We start from the raw sequence: 24,281 nt of genomic DNA, 5'->3' as shown, positions 1-24,281 counted from the left end.
TTTCACAATAAATCTTAAGTAATAAGTTGTTATTGGTTTTAATTTGAATTCACAACTTAAATTACTTTTTTTTTTTCCACTAATAACAACCAATAGCAATCTACCATATAGGATTTATTATAAAAATGTTATGAATATAACATTTTTCTTTTATTTTACACGATCATTTTTCAAAATACGTCACATCAGATTATTTATTGATGGGATTGACGAACTCTCCTCCCTTGGACAACCTCATCAAATATACTCGTCCACCTTGGCAGAACATGGACGAACACAGGTGAGTCATTAATAAGAGCATTCAATGTCTCGGACAGTTACCAATCAATTGGCAGACCGTTGGAGCCTCATCAAAACCCATATTCATGAGCCCTGAGGCGTTACAAAAAGGGCACTAAAGCCATAATTAAGATCTCAACGACTAGAAACCATGAAGCTGTATATATACACACTGATCAGAGACAAAGAAGGTACATAAATTCACCCAAAAATATTCTAACATAGATATTCTGATATCTAGAACTTTCTTATTATTCTTAAAAGATTCCATATACTGACTTTGGCATCGGAGATGTTGTGGTAGGCACCATACCAGTGACCATCTCAAGAGAGACTTTGTCCTAGGTTTGTAAGAGTAGTGACAAGGATTCGACTCCATCTAGATGAACCAACAGGATTGACGATTTACCCATCATTAGTTTGGTGCCGTCTGTGGGGACAACATTTTCGCACTTAGGTTCGAAAGCGTGGTTCCAGTCAATTCCTAAATTCAAATGGAGTCCAACCAAGATCCTGCAGTATTAGCCCTGCAAATCTAGACACTTGCAGCTAGCGTGGAAGAACTCACCAGACAGAACCAAGAGATGAGGTTGCGGCTTCAACAAGAGGAAAACCAGTCTAGGACCAATCAAGAAGATGAGTAAGATAGCCAAAGAAGGAGCGATCGTCAAGGACCAGCTACTCCAGATGAACCAAACTTGGATCTTTTCTAGGAAATGAGAAAGAAGATGGATGAGCTAAGGAATGCCATTAAAGGGAAGACAAATTGAAGCCTAGATAGAATGGTCAGGACGACAAATTCACCTTTTACAGTGGCAGTCCTGGAATGCCCAGTGTCGTCGAAATTTCATCTGCCTTAGCTTGAGTCGTTTAACGGACTTAAGGACCCCCTGGACCACTTCAACACCTTCAAGACGACACCGGGCCTTCAACAACCTCCTGATGAAATACGGTGCCGCTCTTTCCCCATCACTCTCAAAGGAGCTGTAAGGGAGTGGTTCACGAAGTTACCAACATTGTCCATCGACATATTTGAGCATTTGGGCAATGCCTTTTTACGCCACTTCGTCGGAGGACAATGCCTAAGGAGGCTAGCAAGCCACTTATTCACCATTAGACAAGGGGAGAAAGAGACCCTGGGGTTGTACGTGAAACGTTTCACTCAAGAAACTTTAGAGGTAGACGAAGCTAATGACAAGGTTCAATTAACGACCTTTAAAGCTGGATTGAAATCCAGAGAGTTCGTGGTCTAACTCACGAAGAATCCTCCTAAGACAATGGTAGAGATGTTCATGAAGGCACAGAAGTACGTGAACACTGAAGACGCTTTAGCCACGATAAAGGACATAGAAAAGACCAATGAAAAAGGAAGGAAGGAAGACAATCATAGAAGACCAAAAAGGGAGCACCCAGATCGTCAGACTAACGATGGGGGTAAAAGGAAAGAAGAAAAAGCTCCTTGATCGATAAAATTCACTCCTTTAGTTATGCATGTTGACAAAATTTTGGCGCAGATTAAGGATAAGCAATACCTCAAATGGCCAAGGCCATTACATTCGTCGCCTAATGTACGGGACAAGAAAAAGTATTGCCATTTCCACAAGGATCACGACCACTACGTAGAGGATTGCAGGGACCTAAAGGAGCAGATAGAGGAACTTATACGAAAAGGGAAACTACAAAGGTTTATGAAGAAGGGGGAACCTAGTAGGTCCAAAGACGATAACAAAAACCAGTGCGAAGCCTCACCTAGGGATGAGGACCACACATTCCAGCATCCACCAAGCGTAATCGGGGAGATAAAAACGATCACAGGTGGGCCGTTCAAATCCCTCAAGAAAGCATGTCAGAGGCAGGTGAACAGCGTCCACAAAATACCTCCCTTGAAGCAAAGACGGACGGATAAGGACATGTTTTTCTTGAAAGAAGATGCTAGGGGAGTGAAGCAGCCTCATGAAGACCCCTTGGTCATAATGCTTACCATAGAAGGATTCAATACCAGAAGAATCCTCATAGATAATGGTAGCTCCATGGACATGATCAACCTCTCCGCTTTTTAGTAGTTGAAGTTAGATCCCGGAAGGCTGCGCCCATTTGACTTCCCCCTCGTCAACTTCAATGGAGACAGAGTGTATCCTAAAGGCATAGTGACACTGACGGTCACAGTGGGGGCTTTCCCATGGTAACTAACTTGTCAATTGGACTTCTTGGTAATAGGCTGTCCCTTATCTTACAATGTGATTATCGAGAGGCCCACACTCAATCGTTGGAAAGCAGCCATATCCACCTATTGCTTGAAGGTAAAATTCCCAACAGAAAACGATGTAGGCGAGGTAAAATAAGATCAAGTACTGGCCATGGAATGCTACCAGGCCGTGTTAGCTGTAAAAGAAAATCATACGTGGATGATCAAGGAGAAGGAAGAAGATAAAGTGGAACCCCTAGAGACAGTGGAGTTGGTCGAAGGAGAAACAGCAAGGATGACCAGGATAGGGAGGACATTAAGTCCCGAGATAAGGACGAGACTCGTCCAGTTCCTTAGAGAGAACCTGAACGTCTTCGCATGGGATCACAAGGACATGCCAAGTATATCCCTAAAGGTCATCCAACATAGGCTGAATGTGGACCCTGAGAAGAAACCTGTCCAACAAAGATAACGGGTCTTTACTCCAGAACGGAATCAAGCAATTATAGACAAGGTTTTATTCGAGAGGTCTACTACCTAGATTGTCTCGCGAATGTCGTCATAGTGAAGAAAGTGAATGGAAAATGGAGAATGTGTGTAGATTTCACAGACCTAAACAATGCTTGTTCAAAGGATAGTTTCCCTCTGCCAAGGATAGACCAATTAGTGGATTCCACAACAGAGCATAAACTACTGACGTTCATGGATGCATTCTCGGGATACAATCAGATAAAGATGGCTGAAGAAGACTAAGAGAAAACTACTAGAAAACTACTTTCATCATGAGCCAAGGGCTCTATTGCTATAAGGTAATGCCCTTCAGACTGAAAAATGCAGGAGCAACCTACCAGAGGTTAGTAAATAAAATTTTCAGCAAGCAAATCGAGAGAAACATGGAAGTATATGTGGATGACATGCTCGTCAAGAGTAAAGAAAAGCTTGCTCGTCTGGACGATCTCAGAGAGATGTTCACCACACTCAGGTACTATCAGATGAAGTTGAACCCCAGTAAGTGTGCCTTCAGAGTAGTCTTAGGGAAGTTCTTGGGGTTCATGGTGTCCCAAAAAGGGATAAAAGCAAACCCAAAGAAGGTGCGAGCCATACTCGACATGACATCGCCCAAGATTGTCAAGGAAGTCCAAAAGCTCATAGGAAGTATAGTGGCACTCAACAAGTTCATCTCTAAAGTGACGGACAAATGCTTACCCTTCTTCAAGACATTAAAGCAAGCTTTCACTTGGACTAACGAATGTGAGGCAACCTTTCAAGAACTCAAGTGCTACCTGAACAATCCACCCCTCTTGAGTCCATCCAAGAAGGGAGAAAACTTGTATTTGTACTTGGCAGTATCAACCGCAGTAGTGAGCGTAGCCTTGGTTTGGGAAGAGGATAGGAAACAACTCCCAGTTTACTATGTTAGTCAAGCTTTCTAAGGGGCAGAAGCCAAGTACCCCAAGATTAAGAAGATTGCATTCACACTGATAATAGCCTCACGCAAATTATGACCTTATTTTCAGGCGAACCCCATCTTGGTAATGACGGACCAACCTATTAAGAAGTCCATGAAAAAGCCCGAGGCAGCAAAAAGAATGATTCAGTGGGCAATCGAGCTTAGCTAGTTTGACATTGAATATCCCCCCAGGACAGCTATTAAAGCGCAGGCATTAGCGGACTTCATCACCGAGTTCACCATCACAGACAAGGACAATGTAGCCAACGAAATAGAAAAATGGACGATACAAACTGATGGTTCGTCAACTCAAAAGAGGGGAGGAGTAGGGTTCGTCATCATCACCTTAGAAGGAGAAATGCTTAAGTACAAGGTTCAATTAAAATTCCCGGCCACCAATAATGAAGTTAAGTGCGAAGGAATATTGATGGGGCTAAGGGTTGGGAAAGCACTCGGAGCTAAAAACCTACTCCTCTAGAGTGATTCCAAACTAGTAGTAGGGCAAATAAAAGAGGAATATGAAGCAAAAGATGAGAGAATGCAAAAATATCTCAAGCTAACGAAACGCTTAACACAGGAATTTGATAAGGTGGAATTTGTGTAGATCCCCAGAAGCCAGAACATGATAACAGACAAGATTGCAAAGCAAGCATCGTCAGAAGGAAGACCAACGAGCATGGGCTTAGAAATGGAAGTCCAGAAACACCCCAACATTGAAGAAGTCCCTACCTTCACAATCCAAAGCACAAGCAGCTGGATGACTTCGATCATATCCTTCTTCCAAGATGAACACCTTCCATAAGACATTGAGGAAGCTAGGAAGGTTAAGAAGAGAGTAGCCAGGTTCATGATCCTGAACGACACCCTATACAAGAGAGGCTTCTCCATGCCCTACTTGAAGTGCGTCGACGAGGAAGAAGCCAAATATATCTTGGAAGAGATCCATGAAGGGGTTTGTAGAGACCATGCAAGCCCCAGATCCTTGGTAAGTAAAGTTATCAGAGCAAGTTACTTCTGGCCTACTTTGTAGGTGGACGCAAGGGAGCTTGTCAAGAAATGCGACAAATGCCAAAGGTTTAGGAATGTCCAGCGCCTTCTAGTAGAGAGACTGATAACGATAGCCTCCCCATGGCCTTTTGGACAATGAGGAATTGACATCGTCGACCCATTGCCCCGAGGTAAGAGACAAGTAAAGTTTCTACTAGTCGCTATTGACTACTTCACAAAATGGGTTGAATCAGAGGCAATATCAACCATCACCAAAGCAAAAATCCAGAGCTTCGTATGGAAGAACATAATTTGCAGATTCGAGATTCCACGAACGATCATATCAAATAATGGGCGACAGTTCGACAGTCAAGGCTTCAGGATTTTTGTTCAAGTCTAGGGATCAAGAAACAATTCTCATCCCCAGGACACCCACAAGTGAATGGACAGAAGGAGATGACTAATCAAACACTACTCAAGATCATCAAAGCCAAGTTGGACGATGCTAAGGGAGCCCAGCTGAAGGAATTGCCCAATGTCTTATGGGCTTACAAGACTATAGCAAGAACCCCGACAAGAGAAACCCCCTTTAGACTCACTTATGGCACCGAGACAGTAATCCCAGTCGAGGTGGGAATAACCAGCATCAGACAAGAGACATTCCACAAAGAAAGTAACAGCAATCAACTAAAGGTCAACCTGGATTGCTTGGACAAGGTCAGAGATGGAATTTCTAACAGAATGACGAAGTATCAATAGAAGACGGCTAAGTACTACAACAAGAGAGTGAAGCTCAGAAAACTTGACATAAGGGACCTTGTCCTGCACAAAGTCACCCCGGCAACCAAAGACCTGGCCTAAGGGAAACTTGGCCTAACCTGGGAAGGACCCTACCGGGTCGTCCGTTACTCTAGACAAGGCAATTATCACCTAGAGCCCTTAGACGGGTAGAGATTGCCACGTCCATGGAAAATTGAGTACTTGAAGAAGTACCACTAATAGATGTAACAGATAATTGTATTCATTTTTGAAAGCAATAAAAAAAAGTATTCAGCCAATGACCTAATGCAAGCAAACCTAGTAGCTTAAAAGCCAAAAATTGGCCAAGTAACAAGATTTCACCAAGATGGATGTAAGTTACTAATGAAGCCAAAAATGGCAAGATCCCTTAAATGGGTGTAAGTCACAAAAATTGGCTAAGTAACAAGATTCCACCTAGATGGATGTAAGTTATTGATGAAGCAAAAAATGACAAGATCCCTTAAATGGGTGTAAGTCACAAAAATTGGCTAAGTAACAAAATTCCGCCTAGACAGATGTAAGTTACTGACGGGACAAGACTCCATCAACGAGTATGAGTCACAACAGAAACTTTAACCAAGTCACAACAATGCAAATTACTGATGCAAAAGAGGCAACTAAAGGAATGGAGCAGTCACTAAGTATCACGCAAGGAAGGAATTATAAAAATTACTGATATAACTGAAGGCCCAAAAACAATGGACAACCAACATTGTTTCAATATGATAAGTGAAAGCCCATAAACACTGGGCAATAACATTGTTCTTAAGTTAGAGTAAAAACATTGTTCTGAAATTAGAATTAAAAAGCCCAAAACACACTGGGCACCCAAAAAAAAAAGCAAGTAAACAAGTTCAGGCGTCTGTAGCTGTGTCATCACCAGCCAGAGGTAAAGGAACGTCCCTAAGAGCATCACCCTTAGGAGCTATGGACTAAGAAGCTTCATCAGCTGCCATTTCCTTGTCCGCCTATTCAAGGTCTAGGTTCTCTAAGTCCACTCCGATGGGATGCTTGGCAAGATACCGCCTCAAGAGCTTAAAACCTTTGAAGTACCTACTGAAAAGGATGGTGTTGTACTCCTTTGTCATCTGGAAGGCTTCCACGGACTTCGCAGCAATTGTCTTGATTTTTTCCCTTGCGGCCAAAAGCTGCTCGTCCTTCTCTAAAGTTAGCTGCTTTTCCGCCCCCAGCTCGTCGGAAAGGCCCCTAAAATTTTCCTTAACGGTATTAGCCTCGTCTATAGCAGCGATCAGATTTTAGTTTAGAGTTCTCTACCTCCAAAGCCACCACTTGGGACACCGCGGATGCAACCTTCGTCTCCCGGGTAAGGAACTCTGAAGTGATATGAAAGCTCTCCCTCAGCACCTGAAAGAAGGAACCAGACCTCAGAACAATGCACCAAAAAAAAAAAAAAAAAGGGATGAATTTGCACAAGTACACTACATGGACGAGCTTGTGGAGATGACGACCCACAAGCTTGTTGGGTGACATGCTTGAAAATACCTTCATCTCTTCAGTAGTAAAGGTCTCTTATGCCCTTGCCAGCGCGACCCCAACGTCATCCCAGACATTAAACGAACAAGAGTCAGCTTTATCTTTCCCCTTGTCACCTGTACATTGCCTCTTTTGGAGGGGAGTTATCTCTTCAACCAAGGTAGCCGGGGAGGTTGTCCTCGTCATCTTAGTGCCGGGGGTGGCTGGATTGACGAAGACCCCCTTCTACACTATGCGCATAGCCCTAGCCCCAAGACTGGAAAAGGGCTCATTCTTCTTAGCCCTCATTCGTGCATACATCCCCTGGTTGAACTTTGTCTTCATCCCTATAAGAGGAAAATACTTGTTAAAAACACTTGTTAGAAAAAAAAAAAAAAAAAGTGATGAGCCAAATGAACACTTACTCTTTTTCTCATCAATTTCTGTATTTCGCAAGATGAAAGCAGAGGGCTATGGACCAAGGCAATGAAAAGCTAAAGTACATGGGTCAACCAGATCATCAAAGTCTTTGATCATCCTCGCATACTCAATGGCCGCTTCAACATGCTACCTGTATCTACTCTTAAGCTTTGGCCATCTCTTAACTATGCACGAGATAACAAGCAGGAAAGTTAATAGTGGCAAAATGTAGGGTAGGGAAAATAAATTAATAATATTAATGAAGGACTGGCAGAAAGATGACGCACCTAGACTCGAGGTTCCTCACCGACAGGGCAACCTAGGGACATCTCCCTAAACTTCGATAGAAGGGGTCTCCCACTCATCCTTGGAGACAAAAAAGAATCGGCACTTCCAATACCAGAATGATGAGGGCAAGTCCCTGACGATCCTAGCTTCCCTGACCCAAGGCACAAATTCATACTACTCGTACTCCTTGGATTCTTTCAAACGATACAAGTATACAAGCTCGTCCACCTTAATCATATCCCCGTCAGTAGTGGCTAGCCATATCTCCATACAACTAACCATTATCCTCCAAGAGTTCGGCATAAGTTGCTTAGGAGCAATTTTGAAGTGGTTTAAAAGCTCCATGATAAAGGGGTGGACGGGAAATCTAAAGCACACCTCCCCGAGTGAAAAATGACAAGCTCGTTCCTTTATTCGAGGAAGACGAACCCCATTAACCCTCTCAGGAAACTGAAACCTATTGCTAAATCTAGAGAGGATCTCAACATCTAGACTACACTCCTCCTCAAGGGCAGAGAAAGCCCTAACCTCCCGAGGGATGGAGACTATAGTGTCCTCCCCCACCTCCACTGGGTTGTCGCTAGAAGACAACCCAGTCTCGAGCTCACTAGATCTTACCTTAGACATTGCCCCTCGCTCACTCACCAAACCCTCAAACCAATCAATTGACTGACAAAGCAAGGGAAGCAAATCACCCAACACAATGCCTAAACTACTACCCTAAAAAAAAAAGTTTTCAACTAAAGGGAAAAAGGCACAGGAAACACCTAAAGAAGCCCCCAAATGCACAAAGAAAAAGGAAATTGAAGGGCAATCTATCCTAACCTCAAAGCTACTGACCATGGAAACCCAAAAAACGAAGGGAGGGAGAGAATAATCCTGAAAGCCCTAAAACAGAAAAGAAATTAGAAACCAAGCACAAATTTACCTATACCATAAAAAATAAAATAAAATAAAATAAAAAAGCAAGGGAAAAGGGAAAAGAGAGACATATCTCAAAGGAAGCAACCACAGAACACAAAAGCTCAGCCATAGAAAGGCTCGAAGAAAATCGCAAATTGGAGAAGAAGATGCACAAAGCAATGATTGAGAGTTGGAGAAAGTAAAGGGGAAAGTGAAAAAAAGGAAAGTTTAAAAACCAAGGCACAAAAACTGAAATTCAGCGGGAAACCTAAGAGTCACACAATTGGAGCATTAATTCCACTGGTCAGAACACGCCACGTGGCCACGATGTGTGTGGCACCGCCACTACACATTAAATGTGGAGTGAAACCCCAAGAGCCATGTTTGGATAGAAAACCTTTCATCTTCTGATGGTCGTCATGACATACCACAATGACCACAGAACCTGGGGGGCAGCTGATGGGACTGACAAACTCTTCTTCCTTGGATAACCTCATCAAATATACTCGTCCACCTTGGCACAACACGGACGAACACAGGCAAGTCATTAATAAGAGCATTCAATGCTTTGGACAGTTACCAATCAGTTGGTAGACTGTTGAAACCTCATCAAAACCCATATTCATGAGCCCTGAGGCGTTACAAAAAGGGCACTAAAGCCACAATTAAGGCCTAACAGCTAGAAACCATAAAGCTGTATATATACACACTGATCAAAGATAAAGAAGGTACATAGATTCACCCAAAAATATTCTCACATAGATATTCTGATATCTAGAACTTTCTTATTATTCTCAAAAGCTTCCATATACTAACTTTGGCATTGGAGACATTGTGACAGGCACCATACCAGTGACCATTTCAAGAGAGACTTTGTCCTAGGTTTGCAGGAGTAGTGATGAGGATTCGCCTTCATCTGGATGAACCAACAGGACTGACGATTTACCCATCATCATTTATTTTATACTACATTTCTTTAACAATTTTTTATTATTCTCCCAATTCATATATCTTTTTTCTTCTCATTTTTTATTATTTCTTTATCAATTTATGTAGTCATAGTAACAATGTAGCTTTTTTTTTTTTTTTTTTTTTTTTTTTTTTTTTTTTTTAACACAAGTTTGGCTAATCTAATGTAGGTGAATTTTGGAATTAAATGTAAAAAATAACATTTTATACTATTTTGCATTAATCTATGTGAGTACTCTTATTATATTTAATTGTTTACCATTGATTTATTGTTCAATTGTCTCTTGAGTGGGGCATGTGTGGGAGTGGGCAGTAATTATTAAAGGAAAAAAAATTTAGAGTAGCGCATTGAATTGTTAATAGAATAACACTAGTTACACAAACAAAATTAAAATATTAAGAAAAATTCGTAATGATATGCATACAACAAAAATAATGCAACAACTTATATTAAGGTTGATTTGAATTCCCATCTTAATTGAGTAATGCTACAAACACAATATTAGATGAATGATTGCTTAGTTATGTATATTTAGGAGATATAACTTATAACATTGGTAATAAAACTATCATGTAACGAATTCAAAATATAAAAACTCGTAGAATGAAATTATAAAACTTTATGTATTTACATGCATATTTTGTGATGTCGATATATTCAAGTTTTTTTAATTAATTTTTTTTTAATTAAGTTTTTTAGTGACTATCCTAAAATAATTTCCTAAAACTGCCGCTATGAAGTAGATTTAATAAATTTTTACTAAAACTTAAAAAATACTCCTATAAATTTAGCTATATATTTTAAAATAAAAGTCTAATAATAACATTGTCATGATTCAATACATTCATTCATTTTTTCCTATGTTACTTCTAAATAATAATACTTAAATATATACCATTTTATTACATTTCTTTACTATCATTCTATTCATTTTTTTTTATAAGCCCTCAAACAAAGTCTTAAAAAAAAACACACTCATCTTACAAGAAGTCATTTTAGTTCACGTCGGTGGACAAAAAAGTACAAACCAATTAGCAGGTTGGCGAGAGAACTTAAGGAAATATTAACACATAATTTTTTTTTTTTTTTATTTATTATGGTGGAAAATATTAAGACATAATAGAGTCACTTTTGGGAGAACGTAGCCAACTTAATTGACAACAATAAATGTGAATGGACTTTTATTTCCAATGGCAGTCGTTCTTATGTCGACATTCTTTCAACACTTTTTTGACGTTTTGAGGGGATCTAGATTCATTTATGTCGACATTCATTTGTTATGAGTTTTCTTTTCCCAATGCTATGAGAAGTCAACATACTAAACAGGACAAAGACAAAGTAGCATAGTCAAATAATGGGACCTCAAATCGTACTTTTCTTTTCAAGGAACTGTTTTTTTTTTCTTTTTTACACATTCTCTGATTCACACTCGCACACAAACCCCTCACACCCTTTTCATTTTCTCTCTAATTCCTTCACACAATGGCCAAGCTTCAACTTCTTCTCCTCACACTCTTTTGCGTTTTCCTCCAACTCCCTTACTCAGCTTTCGGAGATTGCACATGTGACACCGAGGATGAAGGACGTGACAAAACCCAAGCTCTCAAATATAAACTAGCTGCTATTGCTTCCATTCTTGTAGCGGGTGCAATTGGGGTTTGTATTCCAATACTTGGAAAGACCATACCAGCTTTGCGTCCCGAGAAGGACATCTTCTTCATCATCAAGGCCTTTGCTGCCGGCGTGATATTATCGACCGGGTTCATCCATGTTCTCCCGGATGCTTTCGAGAGCTTGACATCGCCGTGTCTGAGTGACAGCCCGTGGCAGGATTTTCCATTCACGGGGTTCGTGGCGATGGTATCCGCCATCGGGACTTTGATGGTTGATGCCTTTGCCACTTCGTATTATAGGAAGTCTCACTCCAACCAGGCTGCTCAAAATGGGGTTGGAGATGTGGAGATGGAAGGAGAGCATGAGGGCCACTTACACGTTCACACACATGCTACTCATGGTCATGCTCATGGTTCCAATTCCTTTGTTGATAACTCGGCTTCATCCGACCTTATTCGGCATCGCGTTATATCACAGGTGATTCGATTCTTCCTGTTTTTGGTTGATTTGCTATAATTTTTGTTAGAATTACGGTTAAAAGATTATATTCTCTGTAATGAATTAATCATTTAAATATAGTACCAACATTATTTCAGCCAATTTAGTTTGTTTGGATAAATAAAAAATTTCATCAAATAGTAGGAAGCTTCAAATTTTATAATTGTGTTGTTATTTTATTCTGGTTTTTTTTTTTTTTTTGGGTGTGTTTCTGTTTGTGTTTTTTTGGGTACCGTACTTGAGATTTTTTTTTTTGATGAATTATTTGAGATTTTTTTTTGGCACAAAGCAGAAAGTAAAAATATATAATGTGTTCACCGATTTTCCTTGGAAATTATACTAGTGGCCATTTGGATTAGAGCACTCCGCCAAATTTTGTATTGATTAGATAGAGATTAGTTATATTTACCTTTTATTTACTTTGTAAATACACTTTTCAATATATTTTCTCTATTTTATTTAAATGTTACTTATTCATTCTTTTTTTAATATTTAAATTTTTACCACCGCACTTTCTTGGTGTGATGGTTACTTCACAAGTATAAATGTTTGTGGAATGTAGGAGGTAAGGGCTGGGGTTCAAGTATCTAGGAGAGAGCTTCACATACATATACACTTAGATTATATTAGAGTAGAATTCTATCTTGTATAAAAAAAATATATATATATTTAAATTTTTTGGTGATATTTTTTAACAAATCTTGTATAGCACTTATGGCAATGATATAGTGCACAATGATATAGTGAATCGTAGGATCATTTAATTTTAATGAAAAGTGTTATGTTCCTATGTAATAAGTTATTATGAGTTTTAATTTAAACACAGTATTAAAATTATTTTTTTCTCAACCGTAGTAGTCAATAAAAACCCAATAAAAACCCGCTTAAAATTTATTGTAAAATAATTGTGATAACCTTTCTCAATTTTAATATTTTATTTCTTTATTTTACTTTTTCTTCTCTCTTCATTTTTTTTCTATCCACAGGGTTTTCCTTTTTCTCTTGTTTTTTCTCCTTCTCCCACACGTATCCCCACTTCTCCTCTCTATCTTCAGTTTTGCTTTTCATTTTCTACCTCTTGGACTAAAAACACTAAAACATGCCATCATCTTCTCATTACATATAGGGGAAATCACCACTGTGCTCGACCAGGGCAAAGAAAAATATTCTTCATCTTTTGTCCTCTCCAGATATTGTGGGCCAGATATATATATTTTTTTAATTTTTATAAATTTGTTCTAATTTTATTAGTTTTATGAGAAAGATTGTGTTCAGTGATTAGATTGCGTTTTGTATTTTGTTTATATTGTGTTTTGGTGTATTTGTAGCTGACTAGCCGTTGATGTTGAGATAAATGCTGAAATTTTAATTTACTGTGCAAAATTTTTTATTCAGATTTATTCAAGTGTAGATTATTTGAAGTGAGAAAAATGGTTTTGAGTTGCTACATACTGTAGCAACTTCAAAAAAAATTTGGAAAAGTTTTGCTTTTAGAGAATAGGTTGGAGCTGAATTTTTGGGTTTGTTCTCCAAAAAAGGACTTTGGCTAATCTATTGGAGATGCTCCTATCATTTTATGCTATTAAGTATTGATTTTGATCATGGAATAATTAGTGTTTAATTATGCTTCTTATTACATTAGGTTTTAGAGTTGGGGATTGTGGTACATTCAGTCATAATTGGAATTTCTCTGGGTGCTTCTGAGAGTCCCAAAACAATAAGGCCTCTTGTAGCTGCACTGACCTTTCATCAATTTTTTGAGGGCATGGGACTTGGTGGATGCATCTCTCAGGTAATATCACAGTGTATATATACCAATTATTCCTTTCCTAATTATATAACTTAATCTAATTATTCGCTTTAAAGAAAAAAATTTTCAGTTTGGTTATTGGTTTTTGTTGACTTTCATCCAACTTTTGAATAACATTGAATAAGTTCGTTTGTCAAAGTTTTCAGCTCGTTTGTCAAAGTTTTCAGCTCATATTTGGCAAGAAGTATTTTAGAAGTGTCTTGCAGAATGCCTTACTTTTATTTCACATGACTTGCTAAAAAAAGAGAAAAAGAAAAAAAATACTTCACATGACTTTGGTACTAAGGGTGTGTTTAGATAGAACTTATTTTGCTGAAACTGAAAACTGAAAACTGAAAACACTGTAGCAAAATAATTTTTAAATGTGTAAATAGTGCTGTGGGACCCATTTTTAATGAAAAAATTGATAAAAAATGAAATTTGTGGGTCCGTGAACAGTGCACATGTGCACTGTTTACTGCAGAAAGTCAGCATTTGCGGTTACTGTTGAGTGAACAGTAACCGCAATACCCAAAACGCGTGAAAACACAAAAAAAAAAAAAAAAGGAACAAAAACGCAGCAGGGAAACGGGACATGAATACAAACACACACTAAGAGGGCGTTTGGATTGCCCGTTTTCCTGCGTCCACGTTTAGTGCTGCGTTTTCTTTGTTTTTTTTTTCTTCTGCCCGCATAAGTTGACTTTGGTGGACAAAAGTTACTGTTTTGCACTGTAGCAGTACTGTTCATATACTGTAGCAATACTGTTCACGTATTAAAAAATATTAAAAATGGGTCCCACGGTACTTTTCACACATTTAAAAATTATTTTGCTACAGTGTTTTCAGTTTGAGGGCGTTTGGATTGCCCGTTTTCCTGCGTCCACGTTTAGTGCTGCGTTTTCTTTGTTTTTTTTTTTTTTCTTCTGCCCGCATAAGTTGACTTTGGTGGACAAAAGTTACTGTTTTGCACTGTAGCAGTACTGTTCATATACTGTAGCAATACTGTTCACGTATTAAAAAATATTAAAAATGGGTCCCACGGTACTTTTCACACATTTAAAAATTATTTTGCTACAGTGTTTTCAGTTTGAGGGCGTTTGGATTGCCCGTTTTCCTACGTCCACGTTTAGTACTGCGTTTTCTTTGTTTTTTTTTTTTTTCTTCTGCCCGCATAAGTTGACTTTGGTGGACAAAAGTTACTGTTTTGCACTGTAGCAGTACTGTTCATATACTGTAGCAATACTGTTCACGTATTAAAAAATATTAAAAATGGGTCCCACGGTACTTTTCACACATTTAAAAATTATTTTGCTACAGTGTTTTCAGTTTCAGCAACAATAAGCTTAATCCAAACGGACCCTAAGAGAGAGTTTGGATTCGGATTATCTCAAGTCTGCGTTTCTAATGTTGCTTTTTCTCTTTTTCTTTTTTTTTTTTTTTTTTTTTGGTTCAGCCTACAATGGTTGACCGGTCTTCTGTGAACAGTGCTCTTGTGCACTGTTCACGGGTTCCACAAACTTCACTTTTTATCAACTTTTTCATTAAAAATGAGTCCCACAGCATTATTCACACATTTAAAAATTATTTTACTACAGTATTTTCAGTTTTCAGTTTCAGTAAAATAAGTTCAATCCAAACAGACCCTAAGGGTACGTTTAATAGAACTTATTTTACTGAAATTGAAAACTGAAAACTGAAAATACTGTAGCAAAATAATTTTTAAATGTATAAATAGTGCCATGGGATCAATTTTTGATGAAAAAGTTGTTAAAAAGTGTGCACTGTTCACGGTTGAAAAGTCAACCTTTGCGGCTGAAAGCAAAGCAAAGCAAAAAAAAAAAAAAAAAAAAGCTGAAATGCGCATTGCAGCAAACGTTGACGCAGCAAACGCTGATCCAAACCGCACCTAAGTCTATTTTATTTTTATAAGTATTGAATTAGTAATGATAGGGATGTATTTTATTAATTATATGATCAGTTTCATTGATAATTTTTAAGAAGTTGATTTTATCTTTGATGAAACTAGACTTTAGGAGCCCATGTTATATAAATTCAAATGTTGATAATGAATGATGAAGACCGATCGTGATTTCCTTAGTTGAAAATTATTAGCTATCCAACCTAAACAGAAATTATGTTATGTCCACAACAAACTATCAATATTGCACGTAACCTGTGAACATTCTTAAAGAATATTATTTTGCTTGTTAATCCGTTAATTGTACTATTAATGACTGCATTATTAGTGGAATCTTTTGAAGAAAAAGAGTACCATGGTAGTTGGTGTATTAAATTAATCCGTATAACATGCATGTCCTTTTACTCGTGTGCATTTATAGGCAAAATTTCAGAACAGAGCTGTTGTAGTTATGGCAATGTTCTTCTCTCTTACAACCCCAGTTGGGATTGCAATTGGAATAGGAATATCTAGTGTTTACAATGAGAACAGCCCCAATGCTCTAATTTTTGAAGGGATTTTTAATGCGGCATCGGCTGGGATCTTAATCTATATGGCACTTGTAGATCTTCTTGCGGCTGATTTTATGAATCCAAGGGTGCAAAGCAATGCAAGGCTTCAAATAGGAGTAAACGTATCACTTCTTCTAGGGGCTGGTCTTATGTCTCTCTTGGCCAAATGGGCTTGACCTTTGTAATATTTTGTGGAATATTTCTCTCTATTTTAGGTTTTTTGTTGTGGTACAGTCAAAATGACACATACATATGCAACAGTTCGATTGAACCTGAACATTCCCCCATGGGGAAGTGCCAGAGGTATATCCAGGTCTTTGCTTCTCTTTCTGCTTGGCATCCCAAAATGACATAGTATAATTAGATCATTTTACCTATGAAATATAGTACTGTTTGGTAAGGGATTTTTAATAACGTTGTTGTTGTTTTAAGGAAATAGTGTGGGTGAAAAAATATATAAAAATACATGTAATATTGTTTAAATACTAAAAAATGTTATTTAAACAACAGCAACAAACACCCCTATACTATTTAAGATACATCAAACTGGAGTAAGATTTATATCTCAGATAATAAAATTAAAAAAAAAAAAGAAAAGGGATGGTTAAAACTTAAAAGTTTGTTGAAAATTTGAATTTATCTTAAACAAAATTAGAATGGCTGAAAATACTGAATATGTCTTTTTGAAATTTCAAGAACAAAACTGAACTTTTTCAAATTTCAGGCACTAAAATTAAAATTATACCAAATTTAACTCCAAAGATTCAAATTACTTGCAATGTGACCCAATTTGGCTGAACTGTCAACCAAAGAAGCCTGATGGAGTATGAGTTGCATGTGTATGAACGTGTTAAATGACTTTCCCTCCTCCTCCATATCTCCAATCCCATGTTGAGCGCCTTGTGGAGGTGAGGTTCTTTGTAATACGAAGTTGCAAAGACATAACTATCAAAGTTCTAATTGCGGACGCCAATGCTAAAAATGTAATACCCGAAAAAAAAGAAGAAAGAAAAAAGAGAGGGAGATTTTAAAGGTGGGGTATTTAAGTAAATCTATTTGTGGGGTCAATTTTATAGTTAATATTATTAAGAGAGATTTTAGAAAATTATGTTGAAACCATAGTTATATATATACACTACAAAAAAATCGATCTAAATCTGCGTTTGAAAAACACAGCTTAAGACCCCAAAAACGCGGCTATAGGCTTTTAGCCGTGTTTTCTATGGCCGCGTTTATAAACGCGGCCTAAAGTCCGCAGCTCAAAGCCTATAGCCGCGTAAAACTATAAGTTATATAAGTTAATTAAGTCAGTGTATAACTATTCAGAATATTCAAATAAAAAAAGACTAACGACGTACTTGAGGTAAAAGATTTTTTGTTTTTGTTTTTTACTTGAGGTAAAAGTTAAGAAATCTCATCCTTCATCAAATCTAAATTTTATATGAAATTATAATATTTTTATGCGCGTATTTTTGCCCAATAGTGAGACTATCTAAATATTCAATGAATTAATCAATGAAGGGTTTAGATTTATATTTTTTGTATTTTAGACGCTAAACTTTGTAATAATGTTGTGTCTATCTCGAAAATTTAAGACTTGTGTAATAATGTTGTTTTAGTAATATTATTTATATTTTTAAAAAATATGTATAATTAAAAAAAAAAAGTGTAAAAACACAATATTATTTAAACATTAAAAAAATATTATTTAAATAACAGTGACAAATTGTTTAAATAACAATAAAATGGGCCCTAATCTTTTTTATGCTCTTTATTGCGTTAACTACGATAAAAATTATAGATTACTATGTTTGTGTCAAGATTTGATATGCTTGGTGTCAAAAAAGTCTAGTAGCTCGTCTGGGTTTGAAGTCTGACAAGTCATTAATTAAAAAAATAATAGAAAAAAGAGTGGTGTATATGTAAGTGTCAGGTGCTTTGATTTTTTTACGATACAGTACTTGTTTGTCCTCGTCTCGAAAGAACTAATGGTGGCAGGGGAAAAAAAAAAAAACACACGTATAGAGGAAGAAAAATGGATCCAGCTGGTTGTCCTTTACGAATTGACTTTTGACCCTATATGCATTATGTATTCTATAGATTTCTAGGGAACTATTAGCAGCAGAAAGTAAAAAACAATAATAATAATATTATGACTATGCGGATTTTTGGTGTGATAAGCAGTGAACTATTTGTTAAGCTCGGTCAGGAGATAGAATTTAAATATATAAATGAACGATGGTTCTGAAATACACGATAACTCTCCTGTGATACTATTTTTGTCATTTACAAGGAGAAATAATAAAGAGAAATTATTGGATATTTTTAATAATTTTTCTTTTAACTAGTTATTGTTATAAATTTTAAATTATTTAATTATTGAGTAAATAGTACCTAAAAAAAAATTTTAGGTGATATCCAAGAATTTTAGAAGAAGTGTTAGGGAGAAATTATTTTGTGATAAGCTAGTTAAGGTAAATAACTTTATCCTAATTGGTTTTATTTTGCTTATATTACTTTATTTTAGCTACTAAATATTGTCTTACAATTGTTACAATTTTATTTAATTCTTTTAGCGACATTGATTTAAAGTAAAGAATAAATAATTGTCTTTAATATATTTGATAATTGAATATATGATTTTATATATGTATTTGAATGAGATATATTTTTGTTTGAACTATGATTTTGGACAATCTGACTATATTTTGACTCTGATACCTAGCCAATGGGGGTTATTTCATTAGTACCGAAACTAGTTCTATCTGAAGTATCACGAGCTTATCGTGTTTTTGGACCCAACTAATAAGGGATATACGTTAGCTCGGAATTAGTTTCATATGAATCTAATGCCTAGTCACGAGGATATAGCGTGACTATAGTCATAAAAAATTGATAAGAATATGAATTATGTTTGAGCATTTGATTTCTTTTGAGTCCTTGAAATTGCTTATGTGTTTTTGGAACTTATTGTAAATTATAGCTTTTGATATATGAAAAACTGATTATTTTCTAATCCATCTATAATATATTTATCAAATTAAAATATTCGATTTATGTATAACTTATTATTTTATATATCTATTTATTTGATTGAACTTATTAGGATTTTGGTTACCTATTGAGTTGTCAACTCACCCCCCCCCCCCTCCCTCCTCTCTTCCTTTCTAATTTCAGATTATGAAGAATAACAAGTTTTGAGACTTTTGCTTAAGGTTTATGCTTGAAAGGAGATTATGAATTTTTGAAATAAGATGATCTTGTAATAATTAGTATATCTTTTGTTTAACAATCTTAAGGTTTGGATTGTTGTTACTATTAGTACTTTGGAGATCTTTTGACAATTGCATTATTGAGGATGATTGTGGATTTATTGATGAAATTTTCTTTGAGGATAATTTTGAGTTGCTTAGAAGGCCTTGCATATTTATAGAGTGAAAACTTTATAAGAATGCGACCATTGCTACGTGTCTATCTGTATTGTTGGGTTTGGAGTGTGACAAAAAGCCTCAGAAAATTTCCACATAGGTTCTCACTAAGACAAAGCGACGTCAAGCTCTTGAGGAATGAACCCGGTTGATGATATCGCACCAACAACAAAAGTCATTGATTGTAATTAAGATGTCCTTCTTGGGATGAAAAGTTGGTAAAGTTTGAGAGATTGGTCCCAATTCACTAGGTTACAAGTCCAATTGATCGGACGAATTGATGGAGCATCTGGAGGGCATAATGTTTAATTATTTTTTTCTCCCTCTAAGAGCAACCGCATCAGTCTAGCTAAATTTTTCTGTCTATTTTACACCAACAACATACTTTTTCTATTTTACAAAATCACTTTTACAAAACACCAACATCAGAATATCTATTATACACTCTAATTTATTTAAATAATATATTTTATTATTATTATTTTACTAATAAATATCTCTGTCATTAATAGATATTTATTTCCCATCCCAACCGTCTCTCTCTCTCTCTCTCTTAATTCTTCTTTGCCTCTGTTTCTCCCCAAAATCTCTTCCTCACTCATATGTCAAATCTAGAATTCATACATGCAGAAGATTTGGCAGCGGCAGCAAGGCAAACTAGTGGCAAAGCGGCAGCAACTTGGTGGCGGCAACAAGGTAAATCGGTGGCAAAGCGGCAGCAACTTCGTGGCAGCAGCAAGGTAAATCGGCGACAAAGCGACAACAATGGCAGCAGATCCAACTAATTTCCGTTGGGTTTTTCATATGGGTTTTCTATTGGAATTTTCATATGGGTTTTCCGTTGGGTTGGATTAGGTTTTTATTGATTTTGGTTTGGGTTTAGGATGAGTTTTTCTTTGGGTTTGGGTTGATTATGAGTTGGGTTTTCCGATGGGTTTAGCTTGATTTTTGTTTGGCTTGATTTGAGTTGGGTTTTCTGATGGATTGTTTGATTTGATGTTGATTTTGGGTCAATTTCGTAGTGGATTATCAACTATTGAAATGGGTTGTGGTGGTGATGGTTGGATGGTGCTAAGTTGGTGGTTCGATGTTTGTCATCTTCTTATTCTTTGCTGGGTTGCTATGGCTGTTGGGAAAGAGAGGGTTGCTGTGGCTATTGGGAAAGAGAGGGTTGCTGGGTTGCTATGGTTGTGTGTATCTATTTTATGTACCATAAAAAAAAAAATTAACGATATCTTTAAAAACACTTATGTAATATTGGGTAAAACTGTAAATTCATACAAACTATCTTTTTTATCCTTTTATTTTTCTTCTCAACCAAATAAAGGTGAGTTTGTTAGGTTCTAAAGTCTTAGAATCTTATGTATTTAGAACTCTAATGTGTATTGTTGGCAAACCATGATCAAAACAAGATGTTTAGTCATGTTTAGACTTGCTCAAAGTTGGTTCACGTATGTAAAGTTGGATTTTAGTTGATGCAGAGTTATTAAAGCATTTCGGCCTAGTTCGATCGATCGAAGCTTAGGCTCGATCAATCGAAATTCGGGCAGAATGCGTTTTCTGCAAAATTCCAACTCAGTCTTAGTTTATTTAAAACGTTTTAGGGTTTTGTATTTTTGCCCCAGATATATAAGGCAAACCCTAGCCACATTTTAGTGTTGCTCATATTACTGTTTGTGTAAATCTCTTGTGAGATCTAAGAGGAGTTTTCCTTTACACAAGCTTAGGATTATCAAGAAGGAGATTTCTTCAAGAGCTTGATGATCATTCAGTTACTGCCATAAGAACTTAAAGAAACATAAGCGGGTGTGCTTGTACTTGCTGGAGAATCCAAGAAAGAAGGAGTCCGTGGTTTCAGAATTTGGATTAACTTAGGTTTTTACCGGTTTGGTTTCCTGGGTGATCATATCATTGTGTTATTTATCTTTCCGCTGCTTTGCATGATATGATTGTTTGATTGTGATAACCTCAATTTGGAATTTGAACTAAGTAACAACTTGGCTAATTACCTAGGTTAATCCAATTGTGTTTTTAAGGGGTCTAAAAACTATCAAGTGGTATCAAAGCGGGTTGCTCTCTTGTTATTGATCTTTTGATCACTGAGCTGATCCTTGACCCCTGTTGTCATGGAACACAAACATTCTCTTGTTATTCCTCCTCACTTTGATGGGAATAACTATGCTTATTGGAAAGTAAGGATGAAAGCATTCCTGAAATCAATTGATGAGAGAGTCTGGAACTCTGTTGAATATGGATAGGAGAAGCCCACTACTCCTGTTAGAGAGTGGCAAACTTCTCAAAAAGAAGCAGCTACGTTCAATAGCAAAGTTATGAATGCTATCTTTAACGCTGTTTCTATGGAGGAATTTAAGAGAATCTCTAATGTTGAGGTTACTCATACTGCTTGGAATATCCTCCAGACTATGCATGAAGGCACAAAAGCTGTCAAAATCAACAAATTGCAGTAGTTAACTTCTTAATTTGAAAGCATTAGGATGTCTGATGATGAATCTTTTGATGAATTCTATGCTAAACTCAATGATATTGTTAATTTTGCATATAACTTGGGTAAAATCTATGATCAACCTAATTGTTAGGAAGATTCTTAGATCTTTGACTGAATATTTTAGACCCGAGGTGATTGCCATCACTGTGAGCAAGGATGTGGACTCCATCCCTATTGATGAACTTGTAGGATCTCTTCAATCATATGTGTTGGACCTACCTAAGACTAGCAAATCCAAATCAATGGCTCTTAAGTCAGTTGATGATGTCGATGTTGGTGGATTTGATGATAAGCTCTTTATTACATAGATTGCTTATCTTGCCAAGAACTTTAGGAATTTCCTTAGAAACAACAACATAAGGGTAAGAGATAAGAACACTGCTGAACCTAGAAATTTTAGGAAAAATGATCCCACTAAGGTTAACAACACTGCTAAACCTAGAGAAAAAGTAGGTCAATCTTTGAATAATTCTATGGGTCCTCAGTGTTTTGGATGTCAAGGGTATGGTCACATGAAATCTGAATGTCCTACCTACATAAAGTCTAAGGGTAAGGTTATGGCTATAACCCTTAGTGATGGTGAAGTTTCTGATGATGAGTCTGGTTGTGATGAGGATGGAAACTTCATTACTTTTACTGCTATTGCTGTAGTTAATGAAAGCGTATCTGCTAAAAGGAACCCTTCTGATGGGAAACTCTTTGAGGACACAGATCTTCAAGAAGCCTACAATAAACTTTGCAAAGTTGCTGCAAAGGATGCTATAAATGTTGAATTAGGCTTGAAGAAAATTGCATCTCTTGAGCTAGATAAAAAAAATTTGCTTGTTAAACTGTTTGATGCTACTAACCTTTTGAATAATGTGAAGACTGAGAACATGCTTTTACTTGATAAAGTTAAGAATTTGGAACATGAGCTCTCTGTTGCTAGAGAACAATCTAATAGGTCTGCTAGTTCCAAACTTGATCATATGCTGAGTATTCAAAAGTCTCCTTCTGATAAAACTGGGTTAGGTTTTGTAGAAAGCATCAATATGTCTGCACCCAATTCCACTATCTTTATTCCTTCATCTTCTTTTGAACCCCCTGTGAGTGAGGTTGTGAGTGAGGTTGTCAAGCCCTTAGAAGTTACACCTCCTAGGAAGATGTTAAGACATATGTGTTTCACTTGTTAAGAATATATGTTATGATTTTATGTAACTGGCTTATCATTTGACAAAACACACTTTACTTGTATTTGGGTAGATTTAGGATGTTTTAAATACTTCAAGAAACCTTGTTTCAAGATCAAGTATTGAAACTTTCAAGTTTGTTCAAGAAAAGAAGTTTAGAGTGCAAAATCATTAAAGCTCGACAACTGCATCTATCGAGCTTAAGGAAGCTGTTCTTCATTCGGTGTGCTCGACACCTTCTTGACAACTACTCGACACCGGTTATCTGTCGAGGTTTAAAATTTTCAGAATTTCAATATGATTTTCTTGAAATCCGTGAATATGTCTTTGGGTCTTCTTTTCTCCTAAACCTAGACATATAAAAGGATCAGTTTAAGGGCCGTCAAAGTGTTCACAAGTTGCACAAGTTTTGAGCAAACTTTGTTCAAACAAATTGTGACCGGAGACAAAGTTCTTACCCTAGTTTATCTCTTTCTCTTGAAGAAGTTGCTGTGTATGTGCACCGTAGGGTTTTGTGACCAAACATCTTCTTGATCTTCATCGTGTGGATGAACTGAAGAATTTTGCAACCAACAACTTTCTTAGTTGGTGATTGAAGTCGCGTACTGGGATTCGCGCAATTGGTTAGTCACGTACTGGGAGTCGTGCATCTGAAAGGGGAATTGTCACTACAGAATAAGTCCAATTGGGTATTGGGGTAAGGGTTCAACTGTAGGTTGGTAAGGTACTTGGATTCCTTTACTTGTAACTGCTTGTTGTGATAGTGGAGTTTCGGGAGTGGTGACCTGAAAATCACCCGATGGGGTTTTTGCCGTTAGGTTTTCCCCATTCGTAAACAAATCACCGTGTTCTTTATTTTCCGCTGCATAATTAGTTTATTGGTGATTTGTTTGTGCTACCATGTTTTGAATGATAAATTGATTAATTAATAACTTGGCTAATTAATTAATTAATTTATATCACAAGGGGTCATTCAGTTTGTGGCCTATCAAGTGCTATCAGAGCAGGCACACTCTGATTAGGGTTTAATCTTTACTGTGTTGATCCAT

The 24,281-nt window shown here is 36.9% G+C and overlaps 2 protein-coding genes across 2 annotated transcripts; both read left to right on the top strand.

The window, feature by feature from the left end:
• The first annotated feature begins 1,766 nt into the window (after positions 1 to 1,766).
• On the top strand, positions 1,767 to 2,339 carry LOC126721691 (uncharacterized). Its single transcript, XM_050424749.1, has one exon. It carries the CDS (start codon positions 1,767 to 1,769, stop codon positions 2,337 to 2,339), a length of 573 nt encoding a protein of 190 aa, XP_050280706.1.
• Positions 2,340 to 11,165: 8,826 nt separating this feature from the next.
• On the top strand, positions 11,166 to 16,459 carry LOC126721071 (zinc transporter 8-like). The gene is made up of 3 exons (XM_050424068.1): positions 11,166 to 11,847; positions 13,511 to 13,660; positions 16,000 to 16,459. Exons 1-3 carry the CDS (start codon positions 11,239 to 11,241, stop codon positions 16,303 to 16,305), a joined length of 1,065 nt encoding a protein of 354 aa, XP_050280025.1. The 5' UTR covers positions 11,166 to 11,238; the 3' UTR covers positions 16,306 to 16,459.
• Positions 16,460 to 24,281: the final 7,822 nt, after the last annotated feature.

This window comes from Quercus robur, chromosome 4 (assembly GCF_932294415.1).
Source record: "Quercus robur chromosome 4, dhQueRobu3.1, whole genome shotgun sequence".
In the NCBI taxonomy this organism is placed as follows: Eukaryota; Viridiplantae; Streptophyta; class Magnoliopsida; order Fagales; family Fagaceae; genus Quercus; species Quercus robur.
This window is presented reverse-complemented; position numbering and strand designations above follow the sequence as displayed.